Source organism: Podarcis bocagei, assembly GCF_964188305.1.
Source record: "Podarcis bocagei genome assembly, chromosome: 1".
Taxonomy (NCBI): domain Eukaryota; kingdom Metazoa; phylum Chordata; class Lepidosauria; order Squamata; family Lacertidae; genus Podarcis; species Podarcis bocagei.
In genome coordinates this window covers 46314632-46337331 of record NC_138125.1, presented here as the reverse complement: position 1 = coordinate 46337331, position 22700 = coordinate 46314632, and the positions used below count along the sequence as shown (strand labels likewise).

The 22700-nt window shown below is 40.9% G+C and overlaps 1 protein-coding gene across 1 annotated transcript in view; it reads left to right on the top strand.

Moving 5' to 3' along the window:
- LOC308594845 (cytosolic phospholipase A2 epsilon-like) overlaps positions 1-22700 on the top strand; it is a 54235-nt gene that overhangs the window by 4333 nt on the left and 27202 nt on the right. Inside the window, exons 3-6 of the mRNA XM_081208286.1 lie at positions 7977-8052; positions 12780-12916; positions 14054-14185; positions 22323-22363. Of these exons, the coding sequence (XP_081064412.1) occupies positions 7977-8052; positions 12780-12916; positions 14054-14185; positions 22323-22363 (386 nt within the window). The remainder of the gene's footprint in view (positions 1-7976; positions 8053-12779; positions 12917-14053; positions 14186-22322; positions 22364-22700) is intronic.

Here is a 22700-nt window from a genome sequence, read left to right as displayed (position 1 = left end):
TATCCTCTGCTGCTGTGCTTTAAAAACAAACCAACAAACTCAGAGCTCTACAGTGCTCTGTAGGCAACATTTTGGACAACCTCAGCATTGAATAGCTCATGACCTCAGAGAAACATAGCAATTTATAGGGACACATAGATACAAGGTATGAAAAATTTCAGAAACAAGGTGTCATGAGACTTCGTTTGACCCCAATGTACGAGGGCTGTTGACACCATGCTTCCACCTCAATCCCCCCCCAATTTGTTTTATTTAACACCCACACAGAACCGATGCACACCCCTAACTAATATCATAATACAGTAGTAATATTGCTGTTTCCTTGGGATCAGCCTGCTTCATATATGAATATTTCCTAGGAGATGGAACTGAAATAGGCTTTTGGTAAGGGTAGAAAAATATTGAATCCAATCAAGTCTAAGCCTACTCTGCATTAGATGCCAGCCCACATGCAAACTCCTCAAGATGTTCTGTGATGTGATCTCAAAGCTGCAAGGTGCTCATTTAGCGGTACCCTGAGTGCCTTCCATCAGCTTCAGCTGGTGGCCCAGCTCTGTCCCTATCTGGACAGGGATAGCCTAACTCAGGCATAGGCAAACTCGGCCCTCCAGATGTTTTGGGACTGGAGACTGGAGAACTGCAGGTTTCTCACCACTGCTTTATGCAGTGAATCTTGCCTAGCTGCAAGTCTAACCATGGCACTTCAAATTCTGAAGATGCTGGAATGGGCCTCCCAAATTAAACAATTGTATTCTCCATTCATACCAACGTTTTCAGCATGCAGGGCCTCATTGGTAGATCTTAAAAGCCTTGTGGGATCACACAGGGGAAGACATGGCCTAAGGTAACTCAGGGATTCAACCATGTTGGGCTTTAAAGGTCCAATTCAGTCTCTTGTAGCGAGTCTGCAAATCACCTGATTGTGTTCTTTGCAGACCTCAGAATGTTTACTGGGCATTGCTATAAATATCTGATAGATTGCATTTGCTTGATGTTTCACAAGTTGTGCAGGCCTACCATAAACTGAGGAAGACATCGCGTATGGTTTTGTGGGCTTGTTTGTTCCTGGTGTACCAATTTGCACAGAGATTGAAGCATGTTACTTTAAATTAAATATGGTATCAAGGCACCATTAAGTGTTGTGGGGGGAGGAGTGCTTTTGGATAAATTCAAGATTAAACGTCAAAGAAGGTTTAGTTTTAAGGCCATTTGTTGGATTGTCTATATCGCTTTGGAGTGTCTGGAAAATAAACCAAGCTGCTTCTTAAAAAACTGAGAATGACTTAGAATTTGAATTAGCTCAAATCAAATCCAAAGAAATTTTCTGGGGGTCATGCCACCCACCTTTTGTTGTTGTTGTTGAGGTGAACGTTATGAGTTCCCGAGTGTCATAATTTTGCGCTTCAGCATCTTACTTATGTGCTGTTTTATTTTTTGATTATAACCAGAAATAGGTGTCTGGTTATAATTGAGGGCTGTTGTATGCTTAGGGTTTTATAAGAATGACTAGTGTTTCCGGCTTCCCAAAAGCCTTGGGAAAAGAACTTCAGGACTCTCTCTCTCTCTCTCTCTCTCTCTCTCTCTCTCTCTCTCTCTCTCTCAGTTTTTCATTGGGTTTTATCAAACCTCTTGACTTGACAAGATGTCAATCTATATAGCCATGTTGGGTGGGATTGATGGGAGTTGTAGACCAAAACATCTGGAGGGCACTTGGTTAAAGTAATGCAAGCCTGTGTAGTAAGTGCAAATGATACCACTGCCTATTCCTCAGCAAAGTTACAACTGACACAAAGTGTTGTGTACACGTTATGTATGGCTGCTGGGAGGCTGTAAACAGTGAGGTTTACAGCTGCTGGGAGGCTGTAAACAGTGAGGAAAATGAAATGCAGAAGGCATAGATGGTGATGATTAAGTTATTAGGAGTGGCAATCCATGGTTAACAATGGCAATTCAACAAGAGGCTTGAACAGTTTGTTTAAAAATTCTTATTGTTTTTACTCTTATTCTTAATCTAATTCTACAATGTTGTTGTTGTCGTTTTTGTTGATGATGATTGGCTGTGTTATCACCAACAACTGTTTTCTGAATGGCCACTGTTAGTAATGCAATTTATCATCATACAGTCATACCTCGGGTTACAGACGCTTCAGGTTGCGTTTTTTTGGGTTACGGACCGCCGAAACCCAGAAGTACTGGAACGGGTTACTTCCGGGTTTCAGCAGTTGCGCACATGCAGAAGCGTCGAATCTCAACCTGCGCGTGTGCAGACGCGCCGCTGCGGATAGCGAACGCTGTGGGTTGCGAACGTGCATCCTGCATGGATCGTGTTCGCAACCTGAGTGTCCACTGTACTTAATTTTCCTCTGACCTCACTTTTTACACTCCTCCTCTCTAAGCCATATGTGTCTCTACACACCTGAAACTCAAGCTAACAGTTACTGTATTTGATTAACTAGGCTCTAGACTACAAAAGATAAAATCGAAATCCTTCACAGTACCACAAGACTCTGAGCTATATAAAATATTTCTTGTCCAGTAGAGCAAAAGTACTTGCACTGGCAGATGGGTGAGTTTTAATGTTGCACAACAGAGGGATTGAATGCAACACCTGCACAAGCAGGAACTCATTCTGCCATGTTTCACCTTCTCTTGCACAACAACATTTTGCCAGTGGAACAAGAATAGTGCAAAGTGACTTTAATTTACTGCTACATTAGATAGAATCCTCCTTGTTGTTTTTATTGAAGAGACTAATGCAGTTACTGCTTTAGAAATGGAAGCTCTTTGAAATGATCTATTAAATTGCATTTTCAGTCTGTGTTTTCACAAGGCACGGTATATTGTGATTATAATAATTTACATTATAACAAAATAAAGTGCAAAGCAATCTCCTACACAGATGTTGCATGCTTCCTTTAAGCCTGTGTAAATATTATAGTTCACTTTGGCTCCAGTGTTCTCTCAATGCTAATGTCTGAAGTCGTGTACAAATGATATTGGCCACAATCCATATCTATCCCATAGCTGCTTGAGAGATACTATGGCTTGATGTGCTTTCCCTCAAGCCAGCTTCCATCCAATTTGGCAACTTAAGTCACATTCATTTAAGTCACATTTAAATTGCGGTTTGTACATTTGAGATAGCCATTGCACATGTGCATTACTTTGACTGGAGCATGCCCAGTGCTCATGTGCACACATGTAAGCATTTCTTTGTGGGTGTGAATGGCCTAAATGGGTCATCATAGTCATCTTCATTTTACTTACTTGTTTTTTTGCATATGCTGCTATCTTGCAAAGTTCAATTATAAAGTAGTTTTTAGTGATTAAACTTTGAATAACGCTTTCTGTGTGATGCTTCCAGTTTCTTTTGGACCTAATTTGTGGTTCAGTATATTTAAATAACGAAATAAATGGTGATAAAAACACAACTATAGCAGCATCCTGTCCACTGTAGACCATCCAAGTCCAGGACTCCAATGCCTTGAAACCAAAACATTTATTCCTAGCAAGTTCAGTCCAGTGTATTTCTGCCTGTTGTACCAGGTTGGGGGACTACTGATGAGAAGCCTCTCATTAGCTGAGGCATGTCCAAAGTCCGTTTTGGTTTAATCAGGCCCCTGCGGCAGTTTATTTCCTGGGGTAAAATCCTAAAAAACTCTCAATAAGTTCAATCCTAAAAAAAGGTTAACAACTTTAATGGCCCTTCACTTCATCAAATCTGGCCCTCTTTGAAAAATGTTTGGACACCACTGCTTAGCCTCTTTAATATCCTCTTGAAACTGTCCTAATGCCATTTTTCTTTTTAAGGAAGGGGGCTTTAGTTTGTTCTCCCCCTCTCATTGCCTTTTTAAAAATACAAAATAGTACATGAAATTGTAAAATTCCATAAAAGAGAAGTTTTTATGGCATCACAGCAATGTGCAGAGGTTATTCAAGGGACAAATAAGAGATTATTCATTATTCTTTACAAGGACAGGGCTGGGGAACCTGTGGCCTTCCAGATGTTGCTGGACAGCAGGTCCCATCATTATTTATTATTACCTTTTTATTTATTAAATTTGTATAGCGCCCTTCATCCAAAGATCTCCGGGCGGCTCACAGCATCATCCCTGACCATTGACTATGATGGCTGGGACTTGCCAGAGAAATCCACAAATTTGGTTTAGGTTTAAGGATTAAAACACAATGAACTCTTTCCTAGCTAGAAATAAATAAATTGAGAAGCCGAGTGGCCTGATTCAAAGGGTAAAGCTGATGGCTAGCTGCTGGAACAAACTTTTGCCAATGTTCTGCTGATTCAGCAGAGCTTTTCCTTTCTCCTCAGCTCAGTGTCCTGTCAAATCCCCAGAACCCCCAGAAGAGCGCATGGGGAGAGGAGAGGGGACGCAGAGGTGGTGTGTTCCGTTTTGCAGGTTGAGGCAAAATGAGAGCATGCCGCACGCCTCTGCTGCCCCCCTGCCAGCAGTGCCACACCTTTCTTACCTGAATGAAGTGCCCATGAAGCGCCGGCTTCCAATGAGAGCTCACAAGAGCTCACCAAAATCTCCTGAGATCTCATGTGTTCTGTCACCTTAGTGAGTTTTACCCTCAGCTTTGTTTGATTTTTTTATATATAAATATTTTTATTGTTTTCACATTTTCCTTTAACATCCATATTTTATATCTTTTTTTACAACTTCAATTTAACCTTCAGACCTCCTCCCTTCCCTCCACGGGTTTCTAAAATAATTCCCAATTAACTGCATGTATTAATATACCAATTCTGAATCAAATATGCAAAAAAATAATCTTATAATAAACATTCACAACACAAGCTCTTCACAATTCTGCCAATAATTTTAAGTGCTTACAATGGTCTTTTAAATAATTCAAATATTTACTCCATTCTTTTTCAAATACTTTATCTCCTTGGTTTCTGATCTTCCTTGTCAGTCTTGCCATTTCTGCATAGTTCATTAGCTTAGTTTGCCAATCTTCTTTTGATGGTAGTTCTTCTTGCTTCCATTTCTGGGCTAGTAATATTCTTGTTGCTGTTGTTGCATACATAAATAATTTTTTGTCTTTCTCGGTAGCTCTTCTCCTATTATACTTAACAAAAAGGCTTCTGGTTTCTTAACAGATGTATATTTAAACATTTTCTTTAACTCATTATAGATAATTTCCCAGAACACCTTTACTTTATCACATACCCACCACATATGGAAAAGAGTACCTTCCTTCTTTTTTACATTTCCAGCAAACATTTGAACTAGTTTTATACATCTTTGCCAGTTTGCTTGGTATTAAATACCAACGATACATCATTTTCATATAGTTTTTTTTCAACACACAGCATGCAGTCTTCTTTAACTTTTTTAAAGCTTTATGTTTGATTGGCTAAACTTGCACTGGTAGTCCCTCACATTTCCCTCACATTTCATATTAGTAATAATAATAGTAATAGTAATAGTCACTATTAGTAATAGTCACTGGCAAACAGTGCAACAGAACATGACAGTCATGGATGATTCACATGGTGATTTCCAAATGGACAGCTCTTCCAGGTTGGACATGGTACGGTAATTCCGTCTTGTGATGTCAGCATGACACCACAGGGTTTGAAATCCCACCATATCTTGCCTCGTCCCAGTTTCCTAACAATTCCGGCAGTATGTTGTGAAGCACCACACTAATTCCAGCATTGTGCTGTGAAGCATTGCACCACATTGATTATTGTGTGGGAAGTTCACCGAATTGAAATTCAGACCACAGAGGCAGAACAACATAATGAAATTGGGCAATTGAAGGAGGCGGAGAATTCCTTTGTGATTCATCCAGTAGAGACTTCTGAGCAAATCAGTCAGGCTCTGTGGGCTCATGTTTCTTTGGTTTGTCTCCATTGTGTTTTAGCACGAGCCTGGGGAAATGTAGTTTGCAACAACAGATTACATCATCGTTGTTTGTTTATGTTATTATTTATTAATTTGCTATACCAGCTTTCATCTGAGGATCACAGGGTGGTTTACAATATAAAAACACAAAAATATCTAACATAATTACAAACAAAAACCATAACCTTTCCCACTGACCATTAGGTCCAGTCGTGGCCAACTCTGAGGTTGTGGCGCTCATCTCGTTTTATTGGCTGAGGGAGCTGGTGTACAGCTTCCGGGTCATGTGGCCAGCATGAATAAGCCGCTTCTGGCAAACCAGAGCAGCGCATGGAAACACTGTTTACATTCCTGCCAGAGTGGTACCTATTTATCTACTGTCACTTTGATGTGCTTTCGAACTGCTAGGTTGGCAGGAGCAGGGACCGAGCAACCGGAGCTCACCCCGTTGCGGGGATTTGAACCACCAACCTTCTGATCGGCAAGCCCTAGCCTCTGTGGTTTAACCCACAGCGCCACCCATGTCCCCTTTAAAAGGCCATAGATTGTTAAATTACCCAAAGGCCTGAAAGAAGAGGAATGTTTTTGCCTGGCGCCTAAAGATATTGCACGAAGGTGCTAGGCGAGCCTCCCTAGGGAGGGCATTTCATACCAGGAAGTCGCTTTTGAAAAGACCCATTCTTGTTGTGCCACCCTCCAGACCTCTCATGGAGGAGGGACCTGAAGAAAGGCCTCAGATGATGATTGCAGGGTCCGGGTAAGTTCATAAGGAGAGAGGTGGTCATTGAGGTATTGCGGTCCTGAGCCATTTAAGGCTTTATAGGTCAAAACCAGCATTTACAATTGGGCCCCTGCTCTTCCCAGGCACATCTCCCCTCAAGAAAAAAACAACAGTAACCAAACCCCACATTTTTTTTTTAAAAAAAACACACAGAGTTAAAACAATTGTAGCAGCGAAGCTGCCAGATGCACAGATATGAACTTGTGCAGCAAGGAACAAGCTGTTTTGCTTGTTGTCACTGATCGACTTGTTTTACTTTTAATGAGTCCAGGAGGCTGGAGCCAGAGTCAGGGCCGTAGCAGTAGCTGAGTCAGGAAGATTTCTGGAGCTGGAAGCCTAGTGAGCTCAGTGAGGAGCTATTAACCCTGCAAAAGCACAGAGGAGTTGGAGACTCATATATCCAGCTCCTTCTCTACCTGCTCTTCTGCTGAGCCATTGTTTGCAGCAGGTCCTCCCTTCTCTACCTTCCCCAAGAGTGTGTGTGTGTGTGTGTGTGTGTGTGTGTGTGGAGATCCCTACTTTGGGAAGTGATGCAGAAGGCTCACTATCAAAGATTGGCTCCCAGGTCGTTTCCGAGTGCAATTCAAAGTGTTGGTGCTGACCTTTAAAGCCCTAAACAGCCTCAATCCAGTATACCTGAAGGAGTGTCTCCACCTCCATCATTCTGCCCAGACACTGAGGTCCAGCGCCGAGGGCCTTCTGGCGGTTCCCTCGCTGAGAGAAGCCAAGTTACAGGGAACCAGGCAGAGGGCCTTCTTGGTAGTGGCGCCCACCCTGTGGAATGCCCTCCCACCAGATGTCAAAGAGAAAAATAACTACCAGACTTTTAGAAGACATCTAAAGGCAGCCCTGTTTAGGGAAGCTTTTAATGTTTAATAGGTTATTGTATTTTAGTGTTTTGTTGGAAGCTGCCCAGAGTGGCTGGGGAAACCCAGCCAGATGGGTGGGGTATACATAATAAATTATTATTATTGTTATTATTATTATTAAAGAGGAGAGGTCTCATAAGGACTCTCCTTGGCTAGAAATGACACTCAGAGAAATGTTTCCTGCTTGTGGTTGTGAGGCTTGACTCTAATAAATTTCTGCTTATTTGTTTCTCTAACTCTTTAACACTTTTTTCTAAAATATGCAATACAAACAGGGCAGGTGTTTTGTGAAGTACTGCATTGCACCAGTGAGAAATCACCAAATTGCAGAGGCAAAACTTTCCCCCGTTTTATGCTATGTCATTCATTTCCCATCCTATTTGTATATATGCATGTTAATGGGCACCCTCAAATCCCCATGTCCATTCATTTATTGTTGCTTTTTTATATCAGCACAAAGAAGAAACTCCTTTCAGACTCCTCACAATAAGAATACTGAGAGCCAGGAATATCCAGAAGGCAGATATTTGTGAGTATCTCTGTTGCTGCCAAATATTCCATCCCTCTAGAGCTGGGTGGGCAGACTTGCAGATCTACTTTGTTTTTGCTAGAACCCTGAGGTTGATCAACCACAGCCAGGTACAAAATTGTGGCTCAGCTGGGCAGCCATAGGCTGTGTACACCTTACCAGCTTAACATGCAATGAGGCTTTTCTTTTTCTCAGTCCAGATTGAAGCTGGTTTTTGGGGGGGAAATGCATCAAAATACAACACTGCATAAGAAATGCCAGGATAGATACAGGATATGTATGGATTGGGGCTAATGTTGTGTGCACCCTGCTTCCCAAACCAGTGGTGGGAGCGCACTGTATGCAGAGTAAACAGAAATGTGTCCCACTTAGCCATATGCTAAGAATTAAGGAACAGGATGCCTTTGTGCACATGATCAAACTGGAAATTTGTGATTAGTAGCACAGTAGAGCTCTCAAGCCTTTTCACAGAAAAATCCACTCCAGGAGAATTGAAGTTGTGGCAGAGACTGTCATAGCTTTAAGAAATATGGTTTATTCACATATTTACAACATCAGTCTGCATGGAGAGAGTCCAGATCTTACAGCATGGTCATTTCAAGTAGGGCTTGAACAGGAGTCAAAAGCATCTCTCCCAGCCTGCCAGCCTTCAGCCATCCTGCCCAAGATGGATCTCTGTCTTTTTTCCTCCCCCTTCTTCCCAGCACATCTTTCTAAAGACACCCTTTTCTTGTCATCTCACACCCAGTTACCCTGGCAATCTTCTGTCTGCCCAGGCCCAAGATTCCTCTTAGATGGGCAATTTATTTATTTATTTATTTATTTATTTATTTATTTATTTATTTATTTATTTATACATACCCCGCCCATCTGGCTGGGTTTCCCCAGCCACTCTGGGTGGCTCCCAACAGATTAAAAACCTTTTGTCATGTTAATGCCTCTATCCCAGGAAAGGAAGCTTAGCTTGTATTTTTCCACTGGCCTGCAATCTTTGCTTCAGTACTCCAGATAATGAAAATTTTACCATTTATTAATTTCTAGGGTTTTTGGGGTCCCCAAAATGTATAACACTATTGTTGAAGTTGCTACTGCTTTGGTAAATTGAGCATTCAGTCTTCATGCAATGTCTGCAAAGGGTTCCCTTATTTCTGGAGTCGGTCTATCGGCAAGAGAAGACTTGTCATGATCCCTCAAGATCCTGCTGGCATCTATATGATGAAGGAGGAACATGGATTGAGTCAAGATAGACCACCAGGGTCATCTGAAAGATACTTTCTACTTGACCTTACACAGGGGTAGAATTCTGCCCACACTGCCACTTCCCTTACAAAGCTTGCACAGTGGCAGCTTCTCACCAAAATCTTATGAGATTCTGTGCACACCGTGAGGTCTCGTGAGGTTTTGGTGAGATCCCGCCAGAAGTTGCTGCTGCCTCTACTCCTACTCCACCAATGGAGGGAGCAGTGGGTTGGAATTTAGTGAATAGGAAGGCCATGATGCTTCATTTTCTTCTTCTTCTTCCAAAATCAGGATTTGTATTTGACACCAAAGTGCTTCAGAACAAATCAAGCTTGTTGTCTGAAGTACCAAATCAGGTTGTGAACTGAATCTTGTGGTTGGTGCACACCCCAGTTCCATACCACAGTTATCATTGCAAAAGAAATCCACACTGTCCACCAGATTCCATGAACCCTCAAATGACAATTCTCATCCATCCTTTCTGAATAATGTTTGATTGTCAAGGGAGTCCTTTAAAAACAACTCCATTGAAACAAAACAAAACCTAAATATATGAAGTCCCATGGAAAAAGCATCCTTAGTTTTAATGGCTCCCCACCACCCGATCCTCAAAATATGGTTCCTTATGGAAAGGTTTGTCTTCTAGGGTTATATGTAGAAAACAAGTTATTTCTGGTTACGTTGCAAATGTTTGGCCCCGGTTATCTTTGTGACTTCCTTTCATTTTAGACACCTGGGGCAGACAGATATGTTGTCCGACAGGCAGAATACTTCATAGCTATTAGGAACATGATACAGTATGTGCCCCAGTGACTCCACCACACTTTGCTTCCTGCTTATAGGAATAAGTCAAGTAATGACTTATTAATTGTTACAATGAGTCAATTGCCACTCTGTGGCATTACAGAAACATGAAACATCTTAACATTGCTGTTTCATATATTGTTACACGGGGACGGCAGTTGTGTCATTTGGCAGCAACACAGGATCCAAAGGCAACGTTTGATTTCCTAATCCTGCCACCCACAGGGCGAAGGAGAAGGTGATCTGCTTTGACCAATGGTTTCACTATGCTCAAGTAGGAATATTGAGTTTTCATCCTCTAGTCCCACATTCCTGCTCCTCCTTGCTTCATGGGATAAAGCCTTCTACCCCCACCCCACTTTTGGACTTCAGTGGTCATGCTCACATGTCATAATGACCAAGCCCAGTTTTCTGGTTCATTGTGGTTCTTCTTGTGTGTCAGCAGCATGCTGCTACATGCTCCGTGATCATTCCCATTTTGCTGCTCACCAGGAATGAATGGGAGAAACAAATTAGGAAACCACAAATAAGCTTGGCTTCCTGTTTCCTCACATCCGAATGCTCCCCCCTTCCCAATAAGCCAATTTGTTATTGTCTTATGGCAGCCTTTCCCAGCCTGGAGCCCTCCAGTTAACTTAAGGAAGTTCATGGGAGAAAAGTTTCTCATCCCTTTCCTCCCTCCCTCCCACCAGCTTCTTGTGCTCCAGCCTGCATTGTTTATGAAGGCCCACAACCCACCAGAGGATTTTAGGGGCACAGCTGGCTATGGGGTAAGGCAGGTGGAGGCAAGAGGATTATTTCCTTCTCTGAGCTTTCTTGTTTTTGGATCCATGCCGATGAGCATTAAGTGGGATAGAAGGGTGGGGATGTGGCTTTTTAAATTAACACCCAAGGTATTACATATTCAAGACAATGCTAAACGAGTGTGACTCCTTTGAAGATTGCAGCCGCCAAGTGATTCATTATTGTTGACTTACATTGCTACATGGCAATTAATTACCAGTCACTGGACACATACGAGTTCAACACTCTGCAAAATGTCTTTTCTTGTACATGTAAAAATGCAAAGCTCTTAAGTGCTGGCTAGTGATGACAAAATGATTAGGAAAGAGGTGATGTAATAGGAAGCTGCAATTATGTAAGAGAGAGACCTAAAGATTGAGACAAATGGTACAGGTGGATTCTTTCAAGCCCTTTATGAACAGGTATTTTTAAACCTTTGGCAAAAAGTATATAATACTGATTGTATATAATAACTATATAAACAGTATATATTATTTACTGTATATAATAAGATTTAAGGACACTGGAATTTTGGCTAGTTTGGACATTATTGTTACATGCCACCCCAATCTCTGTGTGGTCTGAGATTACCCAAGGTTTGGTTTCTTCAGAATAATGGACAGCGGTGACTGTGGTGTCTTTATGATATATGGTTTATTTACACATATATACAACCTGAACCTATGATGGAGGGGCTCACAGCCTTAATACCCCAGAAGGCCTTGATTCTCTCTGTCAGGGGTGCTTCTCAGCCAAAGGAATACAAGGAATACATAAGGCAGATAGTTAAATATCTGTTGTCAAAGATAACACAGTCACTTCTACAGCTGTGGATATCTACACACACCAATAGTAGTAGTAGTAGTAGTAGTAGTAGTAATAATAATAATAATAATAATAATAATAATAATAATAATAATAATTTATTTATATCCCGCCCTCCCCAGCCAAAGCTGGGCTCAGAGCTACAGTGGTGTAGCATGGGGATGGCACAAGGGCAGTTGTCTCAGGCTCAAAATTATTAGGGCCACAAAATTTCAACACCCAGAGCTGCCTCAATACAGCTGTGCACTTCTGATGCCGGGCTCTGTTGAAAGCTGCTTTTCCAGGAAGTGGCCTTTCCAGTCAATGGAATGACTCTTATTTTCTCATCTCTGTTGCTGCGATCTCCCGGGTGATGTGGATGCTGTTAGACAGTTGAATGTGCATGCTAACTTCCTCCATTTCCCTCCCTCCTGCTCTCTCCTCTGCGCAGCCCTGGACACTGGCAACCCACGCTATGCTACTGAATGGTTAGGCAGCTATTTCCAGGTCTGTGCTCTATGGAGCAGTTGTGGAAACAGGGCCAGCCCTCCCCACCAGTTTATGTACCTCCCTGCCATTGGGCTGTCTGCATGCAGCCCATGATGGTGCCTGCTTGGAAACTTCCTTTGCACATCCCTTTTCAGTTCCTTCCTAATTCTGGGAGACAGTGGTGCAGGGGAGGGTGGGGAAGCACCCAACCCTTCACTTGCCTGGCCTGCCTTTTCCTCCTCTTCCTCTAGCTCTGAAGCTTGCCGTCTGCCTCTGATTCTTGCCTCCTGGCTGGTACCGATCCCCACCAAACACTACCCCTCATCCCCTGAGTCAGACTCCAGCACCCTTCCCTATTGCCCGCACAGACCTACAATTCCCTAAGTGGTTTAACAGACAGTCCCTCCTCCCAGGAAACTATACTGTAGCCCTGGGAGAGGAATATGGGTCTCTTAACAAACTCTACTTTTTTGGGGGGGGGGGGAAACCATGACTGGTTAAAGTGGTATGATACTGCTGTAAATTTATAATGCAAACGAGGCCTTAGTAATGCCCTATCTGTTTCAGCGTTGAAGGACTCCTATATAATTTATCATCTTCTTCTATAGTTACTGAATCTGATTGCTACGTGTGTCTATCCTTGCCAACTGCTACAAGTGAAAAAGTCCGGACCATAACTGTTTCCAACAGTAAAAATCCAGTGTGGAATCAATCCTTTTGCTACAGGATTGACAGCCGCGTAAAGGTGAGACCATGTGTATTTTCCCCCATGTTGGTCATTCTAATTAGGTTCTGTTAACAAATGAATCTTATATACTATTCCCAAACTCATTCTCTGAGTCTGGGACAACATCTGCATGCAAGAGGGAAGTGGCAGTGGGTTTGGAGGAACTCAAAGGGTTGCAGAAACCCCAAAATATATTTAGTGAAAAAACCTATGTGTGTGTGTGGGGACGGATGGACAGGGAACCCACCACAAAACAGTGTAGTAAAGACTGATCATGCTCAGCAGACATGGAATACCAACTGTCAGGTGGGGGGTTGAGAAAATTGGGATAGAGGGGTAATGGAATGGAATGGAATACCCTGGAAGAAAGCAGAGCTGGCTGGCTGGAAGCCTGAGCAGGAGCAGTCCACAATGCAACATCTCACAAGGGAACCAAATGGATTCCACCCTGAATGAGCATAGTGACCCAAAGCATTAAAAATAATAATAATTTAAGCAGTATGCAGGCAAAATGTGGCCATTTACCTTTAGTAATCCCCCCTACATAAGATGAACTCCCAAAGTGTGCAACACTGCTGATTAAAATTAAGAATTTCATTCATTTTTTCAAGTTTACATTTATAAATGCTTTTAAACAAAACTAAAATAAGCTTACAGACTGTCTTACAATAGCAATCTTCACAAGGCAGTTTACAGAGCGAAATAAAAGCAAATGCATTGTTAAAACAATATAAAAGCACAGCTGAAAATTATATAGAACAATAGAAAAATAGCAGTCTCCAAAATAATTTTATCTGCTTCTGAAAAGAGAGCAGCAAAGAACATACGTGAATTTCTCCATGGGAATGAGTTGCCCCAGATAGGGATCAAATTTACCTCCCAAATGGATGATATTTGGAGTTGACATCTTAAAACACAGCTTATGGTTTGACTCACTCTAGACAAACCACAAAGTTTGTTGGAGGGCTACATCACTCCTATAAGTTTTAGGAGTGAGGCATCAGAAGGATAGGCTGCTTTATTTACATATCCCTCATGGACCCAAAGAAACAGAACTTGCATATGCTAGCCTGCATAGTTCATTTGTCATTTCTTTGAAACTCACAATACAGTTTTCTAAAAAGAATTATTATCACAATGTGTTTCTATTACTAGAATATTCTGGAGCTAAAAGTCTGTGATGAAGATACATTCACCAAAGATGACCACCTTTTCACAGTTCTCTTTGATGTCGGTAAACTGCAAACTGGGCGAACTAGTCGTGTGAACTTCAACTTGAATCCAGCGGTGAGTGGTGAAGTTACACTGAGAAATATACAGTGAAACAACTGCATGCCTGTGACATATTGGCTCAGTTTCCATGGAGCACTAAGTCAAACTGTTGCTTAAAGGACATTACTCTTGCTTTGCTCAGCTTCTTTTTTTTTTTTTTTTTTAAAGCTTTATTACAATCACATATACTTACACATACAAAGAAAAATTGTACCATATAAAATAGTACAAACAGCACATTAAAACATACACACCTCGAAGTAATAGAGAAAAAAAACACTATACAAAAGAAAAATTCCAATCATACCCTTACACACATTTGACTTCCATTAACCTCAGCTTTGGATTAAGTATTCTATATTATTCTTCTGCAGTTATTTTCATTTTTCTTTACATGTCGTAGAAGTTAACCGTCGTCTACTGTTAAGTTATTAATTCTCAAATTAGTCTCAAGATAACTTATGAATTTAGACCAATCTTCAATCTTTTTACTCGAGCTATCCCGCCTAACATATTGGGTAAGTCTCGCCAGGTCCAAGTATTGATACACTTTCTCCTGCCACTCTCTTATTGTTGGTATTTCTGGGGATTTCCATTTCTTTGCTATTAATATTCTCGCAGCAGTGGCAGCATACTGGAAAAAAATCTGATCTGTCTTTTTTATTTCCTCCCCAACCATCCCTAGTAAGAACGCTTCGGGTTTCTTGGGAAAATTATACTTTAGAATTTTCTTTAGCTCCTCGTGAATTTGTCCCCAGAAACCCTTCACTTTCTCACAGGTCCACCAAATATGAAAGAAAGTCCCCACCTTATCTTTACACCTCCAGCAAGTGTTATCTATTGTTCTATACATTTTCCCTAGTCTTGCCGGGGTCAGGTACCAGCGATACATCATCTTATACAAATTCTCACATAGGTCAGCACATACGGTAAATTTCATACCTTTCTTCCATAATGTTTGCCATTTGTCATATCCTATCTCATATCCTAGATCTTTATTCCATTTAATCATTACCTCTTTGATCATCACTTCCTTGTTTTCACTTTCCAGCAATTGCCTATACATTTTAGATAATAGTTTGTTATTACTCTCCATAATCTCCACTTGAAATCTAGATTTATTTTCTCCCATACCTATTCTCTTATGCTCCCTCCATATTGCGTTAACTTGATGTAGGTGATACCAATCCTTAATTTTCTCTTTCAATTCATCCTGTGATTTTAACTTCCACCCTTCTTCTGATTTAGTTAAAAGATCCTCATACGTCCACCTTTTACCTATCATATTTGATTTCTTTATTTTAATAATATCCACGGGTGATAGCCACCAGGGGGTGTATTGTTCAATCACATTTTTCCTCCTATTCCAAACTTCTATGAGTGATCCTCTAACAATATGATTATAAAATCCTCTGTGGACTTTATCTTTTCCCTGCCAGAGGTAGGCATGCCACCCAAATCTTAAATCAAATCCTTCCAAATCTAATAAGTCAGTGTCATTCAGGGTGGCCCATTCCTTTATCCAGAGTAGGCATGCCGCCTCATAATAGAGCCTTAAATTTGGTACACCAAAACCTCCTCTTTCCCTGGAATCTATCAGATATTTAAGTTTCACCCTGGGTTTCTTCTCTTGCCAAATATATTTGGTCAAGATCCTTTGCCAGTTTTTAAAGCAGGTGGTACCTTTTATAATTGGTAAACTCTGAAACAGGAATAGCAGTCTCGGGAGGACACACATCTTAATCGATTCCATCCTCCCGGTCCAGGATAAGTTCAGTCTACGCCAGGTGTTCATATCTTTCTTAATTTCCTTCCACAGTTTGTTATAATTGTCCTCTACCAAATTAATGTTCTTTGGGGACAACCAAATTCCCAAATATTTCACCTTATTTACTACTTTAATATCCACCTGTTGTTCTAGCTGTGATCTTTCTTGTATTGTCAAGTTCTTTGTTAATATTTTAGTTTTTCCCCTATTTAGTTTGAATCCGGATAGTTTACCAAAATCTTCCAAGAGTTCTATCGCTCTGTTGGTGGTTTCTAATGGGTTCTCAAAGAAAAAGACCAGATCATCTGCGTAGGCTTTTAATTTGTATTCTTTCTCTCCAATTCTTACTCCCTTGATATCCGGGGTCGCTCTTATTTTATTTACGGCTGTTTCTAACACTAAAATAAACAATAAAGGTGACAGGGGGCAACCCTGTCTTGTACCTTTCCTAATCGGAAAGTATTTAGTCAAATTATTATTGATGATCAGCCTAGCTTGTTGCTCAGTATAGATTGCCCTAATACCCTTCAAATAAGAACCCCTTATACCCACCTTATCAAGTTTTTGTAGCAGAAATTCCCAGGATACACGGTCGAAGGCTTTTTCTGCATCGACAAAAATAAGGGCCGCTGGCACGTCTGGTCTAGCCTCCAAATACTCCATGATGTCCAATACATATCGGACGTTGTCTCTCAATTGCCTACCCGGTAGGAATCCCACTTGGTCTCTATGTATATATCTATTTAATAGTTTTTTAAGTCTGCTTGCCATAATATCACCAAAGATCTTATAGTCACAGTTTAAGAGAGAGATTGGCCTATAATTTGTTATGTCTGTCTTTTCATTTTCAGTCTTAGGGACTAACGTAATATACGCCTCCTTCCAGGAGCTAGGTATTCTTCCTTCTTGAAGAGTGTTATTTATTACCTCCGTTAAGGCCGGAGCTAACAAGTCTATCAGTTTTTTATAATATTTTGCAGGCAGACCGTCCGGACCTGGAGACTTCCCGTTTTTCATCTTATTGATAGCATCCCGGACCTCTTTTACAGAAACCACTTTGTTTAGTTGCATGCAGTCCTCTTCCGTAAAGAATTTCCTTTCTTCTTGGTTTAAATAATTCTCTATTTCTACACTACTCTCTTCTCCTTTTTCGTACAGCTTTTCAAAGAAAGTAACAAATCTATTTTCAATTTCCTCTGAATCTTCTATCACCCTTTCGTCTATAATAAGTTTATTAATCACATTTTGTTTCTTTCTTTTCCTAAGCTGCCATGCAAGTAACTTCCCCATTTTGTTGGCCGACTCAAAATATTTTTGTCTCGTAAATTTAATTTTCTGTTCTACTTCTTGATTCAAAATGGCTGAGTATTGGGACTGCAGCACCCTCACCGTTTGATTGATCCTTTCATCTGTCGGGTCCAGAGCAAGTTTTCTTTCATAATCCCTCAATTGTGCCAAGATATCTTCCTTCTTTTTCTCCCTTAACTTCTTTCTATAGCTGTTTTGCTGTATTAGAAAACCCCTTAGGACAGCCTTACCGGCATCCCATACCAACTCTATTGGGGTATCTCTATTCAGGTTCATCTCCCAGTACTCTCTCAAAGTTTTTTTTGCCATGTCCAATACTTCCTCATTTTCAAATAAATATTCATTCATCCTCCACCTTAGCTGCCCTTTCAATTCGTTTTTAATTTCCAGGGCCAAGGGGCAGTGATCTGACAGGGTTCTGGGTAATATCTCACATCTCTTAACTCTCCATACCATGGCCCTAGTCACCCATATCTGGTCAATCCTGCCCCAACTCTGGTGGGGCTCTGAATAATGGGTGAATTGTTTTGTAGTGGGATTCCGGTACCTCCAGATGTCGATTAGGTCTAGATTTTCCACTAACTCATTAAATGAGTTAGGGAGCTTCCCCCTATTTGCATTCCTCTGATTTTCACTTCTGTCTATACTCGGAGTTGGGACCCCGTTCCAATCTCCCAATAAGATTAACTTATAAGGTTCTAATTCTAACAACATACTTTCTAATTTTCCGAAAAACTCAGTTCTTTTTGTATTTGGTGCGTAGACCGACACTACGTTAATTCTTTCCCCTCGAAAATTTAATTGGATACCTAATATTCTGCCCTCCTCATCCTTGCAAATTTGTTTTGGTTCCCACCTTTCTTTGGCGTAAATTACCACTCCTTTTTTTTTGTTTACATCCGAGTTTACAAATTCTACTCCCAGTTTTTTATTCACTAAAATGTGTCTATGTCTCTTAGCGATATGGGTTTCCTGAAAACAAATTACATCATATTTCTTATTTCTCAAAGCTTTTTGAATTTTATTCCTTTTAATTTTCTCATTTAACCCATTCACATTCCATGATAAAAGTTTTAGAGTGTCCAGTATTGTCTTAGTTCTCTAACTACTTTACCTCAAATCAAAACTCCAGTTAAAAACCGACGCCTTTATTTCCTAGGAGCCCCTCCTCTTCAACCGCCTCTCCTCCCACTGCGGTTTCTTCATCTTCGTCTCCTGAGTTTAACCCCCTTTCTCCTTGGTCTTTCACGCTTCCCTCCCTCCCTTCCTTTCCTTCTCGCCCATTCCCTGTCACCTCTTCTTTACTTCGCACTCTATATTCAGTCCTTCCTAACTCTTTTTCATATCTTCTCAGAAACTTCTCTGTTTCTTGTATGTCCGTTAATTTAAATTTCTTATCTTTATAGAAGAAAGTAACCCCCTCAGGGAACTCCCATCTAAATTGTATTCCATTTCTCTTTAAGGCGGCAACCACTTGCCTGTAGCCCTCTCTTTTCCTTAATAATCTAATTGGTATCTCTTTGTAGATGATAATGGGCCTGCCTTCAATTCTGAGTTTGTTGCGGTAACTCGTCCTTAAAATTAGATTTCTCATTTCTAAGGAATTAAATATCACCAAACAGTCTCCCAAGAATTTGTTAATTTTTAGATGCTGTGGCCTAGACATTCTAAATGCACTGTCAATCGTTAAAGCTATCTCTTCCTCTTCTAAACCCAGCCATTTAGAGAGCTCTTTAATCATTTTCTTTCTAACATCCTCATTTCTCTCTTCTGCCACGCCTCTAAATTTCAAATGGAGCTGCTTTTGTCGCATGTCGGCCATGGCAAGGTTGTCCCAGATCCTGTCCTGTGCTTTATTTAATTCCCCCAACTCTTCCCTCATCCTCCCTGTTTCTCTTTTCTGTTCTCTCAGTTCTTTCTGAAGTTTCTTATTAGACTCTTCAATCATCTTAGATTTTACTGACAAATCTTGAATTTTTGATGAGAGCTCTCCTACTGCTTCCTCTATTTTTTTATCAATCAAGTCTTGCATGTCCCCTAGCTTATTTTCCATATATGTTTCGTTTTGTTTAAATTCTTCCTTTATTTTAATCCATAAGCTATCTAGGTCTTTAATCTCCTCCTGACGCGATGTCTTTCTTTCCCCTGGAGTCCCACCCGTTTTTTTTTGGTCCTTCCCTTCCTTCCCCATCATTATCTTCCGTACTTCTAATCTTCTAATCTTTCCTCCTTTCCTTTCAAAGAGCGTCCACCGGGGGCAGTATATATTATGTCTGATCTTACTATATCTTATATCCCTTCATATAAACTCATGAACACAAAGACACGTATAAACACGTATAAACTCGTATAAACCCTCGGTGACCGCCGATGACCACAGTCTCTCAATATGCTTTCTTGGGTAGGAGGAAAAGGAAAGCCGCTGGGAAGATATCAGTCCAAAAGTATCAATTAATCCGCTCCAGGTCTTCACCTTTTCTTTTGCTTCTCTCAGTCCTTTCCAAGTCCTTTACCCACCCTCACCTGCGACGCGCCCAGCACCCAGTAGGAGGGGGGGAGGGAAGAAAAAAAAAATCAAAAGCAGAGGGGGGGAGGGTAACTCTTGAGCACGTGATTGTCCTGCCCCGCTTCTTACCCAATACAGTCAGATATAGTCCTGGTTAATTTACTCCCGGCATTTCAGGATCTTCAAGCACCTTAAGCACTTTACATTCCATATATTCTTCTCGCCATGCAATTGCAGTCACTGTGGTAGTCACCGTAGCAATCCTAATTGCGATTTAGGCTCCCTCTCAGAGTTACCTACTCTCTCCTCATTCCCGTCGCAACTTAGACTCAAACGTGAGAGAGGGCTCTATACAGATTAATTCAGCTCGCGTTGTCTGTATATATATCCTCAAGGAAGTGGGTAGCGTTGGAAATAAAAATCAAAGAGGTTCAGTAACATAATCAAAATGGAGCCTCTCCGAAGGACTTGAAAAAGGCGTTAGTCACAGTCTATGTCCCAGGTTTGGCGTTTTGCTTATATAATAAAGTTTAATAAAGTCAATAAAAAGAATCGTTATGGCCCGTATTTATTGTCAGTTCGGCTCTAGTTTACTCAGTCAGACTGTTTACTAACCTTCTCACTCCTGCGACTCTCTTTCTGCGCCATCTTACCTCCACTGCCGAGGAAAATCCCAAAAAGGCCAACAGAAAGTAAAAAAATACCTAGGCGTCTCCTGGCTTCACATCAACTGCGCACTTAACTAGTAAGCACTTCAGGCAAAAAAAAAAAACCTTTCCATACGCCGGAGACCCCGTTCTTATATCCAAGGAATTCCGACGCTTTCGCAGTTGAAGCTCCGGGCGTTTCGCTGTGGAGTCGGCACTTCCCAATTTGCGCTGGCGGTCGTCGTTCTCTCGCGTTCTCTCTGTCCTTCCAGAGAAGGTAGAAACAACCGCGTCCGCGCTGCAGGCGGCCTCTCCCCCAAGGGTTCCCCCCCTGAGGTTTCGGGGTACGCTGCGCCCTTGCGTCTCCCCCACGTTTCCACAGCGCCCAGAAAGCTCAGAGCTAGCTTTCTGCGCTTCCTCACTGCTCGCGTCCGGAACCGGAAGTCCGCTTTGCTCAGCTTCTAGTTCTGCAGTTGCAGTGAGCTAAGCCATGGCTCGTGGTTTATCTCCTCAAGACAAACCAAGGGATGTAGCCCTCCAACAAACTTTGTGGTTTGTCTGGAGTGAGTCTAACCATAACCCTGGGTTCAGATGATGTGCTATGCCAACCATGGTTTAGGTCTCTGCATTGTAGAAGCAGCAGGACCAGATGAGAAAGCAAAGTAGATGGATTTTCCTATCTGGGAGCCTAGATGCTTACATGCATTCATGTAATTATTGCATTATTGGACTTCACCCTTCATTAGATACTCGCTTTATTGCATTTTGATTAATGTGTGGATTTTTAAATAACATTTCCAGGGCACCCAGGCTGATATGATAATGACCAAAAGTGTGAACTTCTCAGCAATTTTGGCACTCAGAAACTAAGTTTTGTCAACATTTGGTCATTTGTGTGCGTTTTAAAGAGTAAACCTGTTTGCTGATTTTGCTCATGTATAATGTTGATAGCCAAATTATTGCTTAAATGGCTTTTCAAAATTAAACTCTCTTCAAAGTTTAAATTACAATTGGGCTGAAAAGAACATAGAAGTTCTTGAAAATCATGGAGCTTGTCAGTGGGGGAAAATGAAAATCCAATATATTCATGGTTGTCTAGTTAATTTATTTTTATTATTAATTATGGAACTATAAAATAAGTCACTAAAGCTTAATTGTATTAGAATCCTTTAGAGTGAGTATGATAAACAAAATAATATTGTGTTTCATATTGTTACAAACAAGAGATGTACTTGCTACTTTACTTCACTGCTTTTAGAATCAACTTTTTCAAGAACACACTTTCTGGAGCTGAAGGAATAATTGAATTATGTTCAGATACACAAGTGTGACTTTCCAAATGTAAACTTACATTAGCTCAGCTCATACGTAAGGGAAAGCCATGGTCTACTGCTATGTTTATACGTCTACTTAACCCCCCTCTTAACTTATTTTGTGTACCAGAGGAGATTGGAATACATTGTTCCTGATTTAGAAGAACTTGGTATTCCTTGTGACATCTGAACTCTGGGATCTGTGGATTGTTTAAACCATGGCTTGAGAACATTCAGATCCTGGTTTAATTTCACTAACCATAATTTAAACAAATCAAAGTCCCCCAAGTTTGAATGTCATGGGGAATACTGGGTTGTTTAAAATTGGAAATGGAAGCTTCCTGTCTCCTCATGGGCCTGAAAGGAGAGGAGAACTAGTGGGACTGTTTTCAGGAAGGAACTAAGGTTGTAGCATCCAAACAGTGTCTACATTGATACTGAAATACTGTGAACACATAAAATGATACTTATGATAATGAGGCATAATCATTACTTGACTCTACAAGCTGGGAGAAGGGTAAAGTGCCAAAAATAAAAAAAATTATCAATGGATATGTAGAAAAGGAGATTTTGTATAGGGAGGAGTCATTCTTTTTCCTATTTTTTTTAGACACAGGAAGAGTTGGAGGTAGAGTTCACATTACAGCCCATGTGAGTACAACTCTTAATATTGCAAAGACTATAATTTATGTGCGGAATCGCATCACTGCGGCTATAAGAGGCAATTATAATTTAACTTGTGTGTTTGTGTGTAACACAGATGTTGGGGAGACTGTGGTTTTAATGGTCGATTAGCAGGGCTTCTGCAAACACATTTCTTGCGTGGCTTAGGAATCTGTTATTTGCTGGTGTGTTTGCCTTGGTGAGAGAAATTAGCTGTGCTGAGATTAGTCAATGAAACCGAAAAGAGGCTCATTTTTTTTACCATCAGCATTTGAGCTGAATTATGAGCATACAATAGGATACAAAATACAAAGCAAAGCAAAAA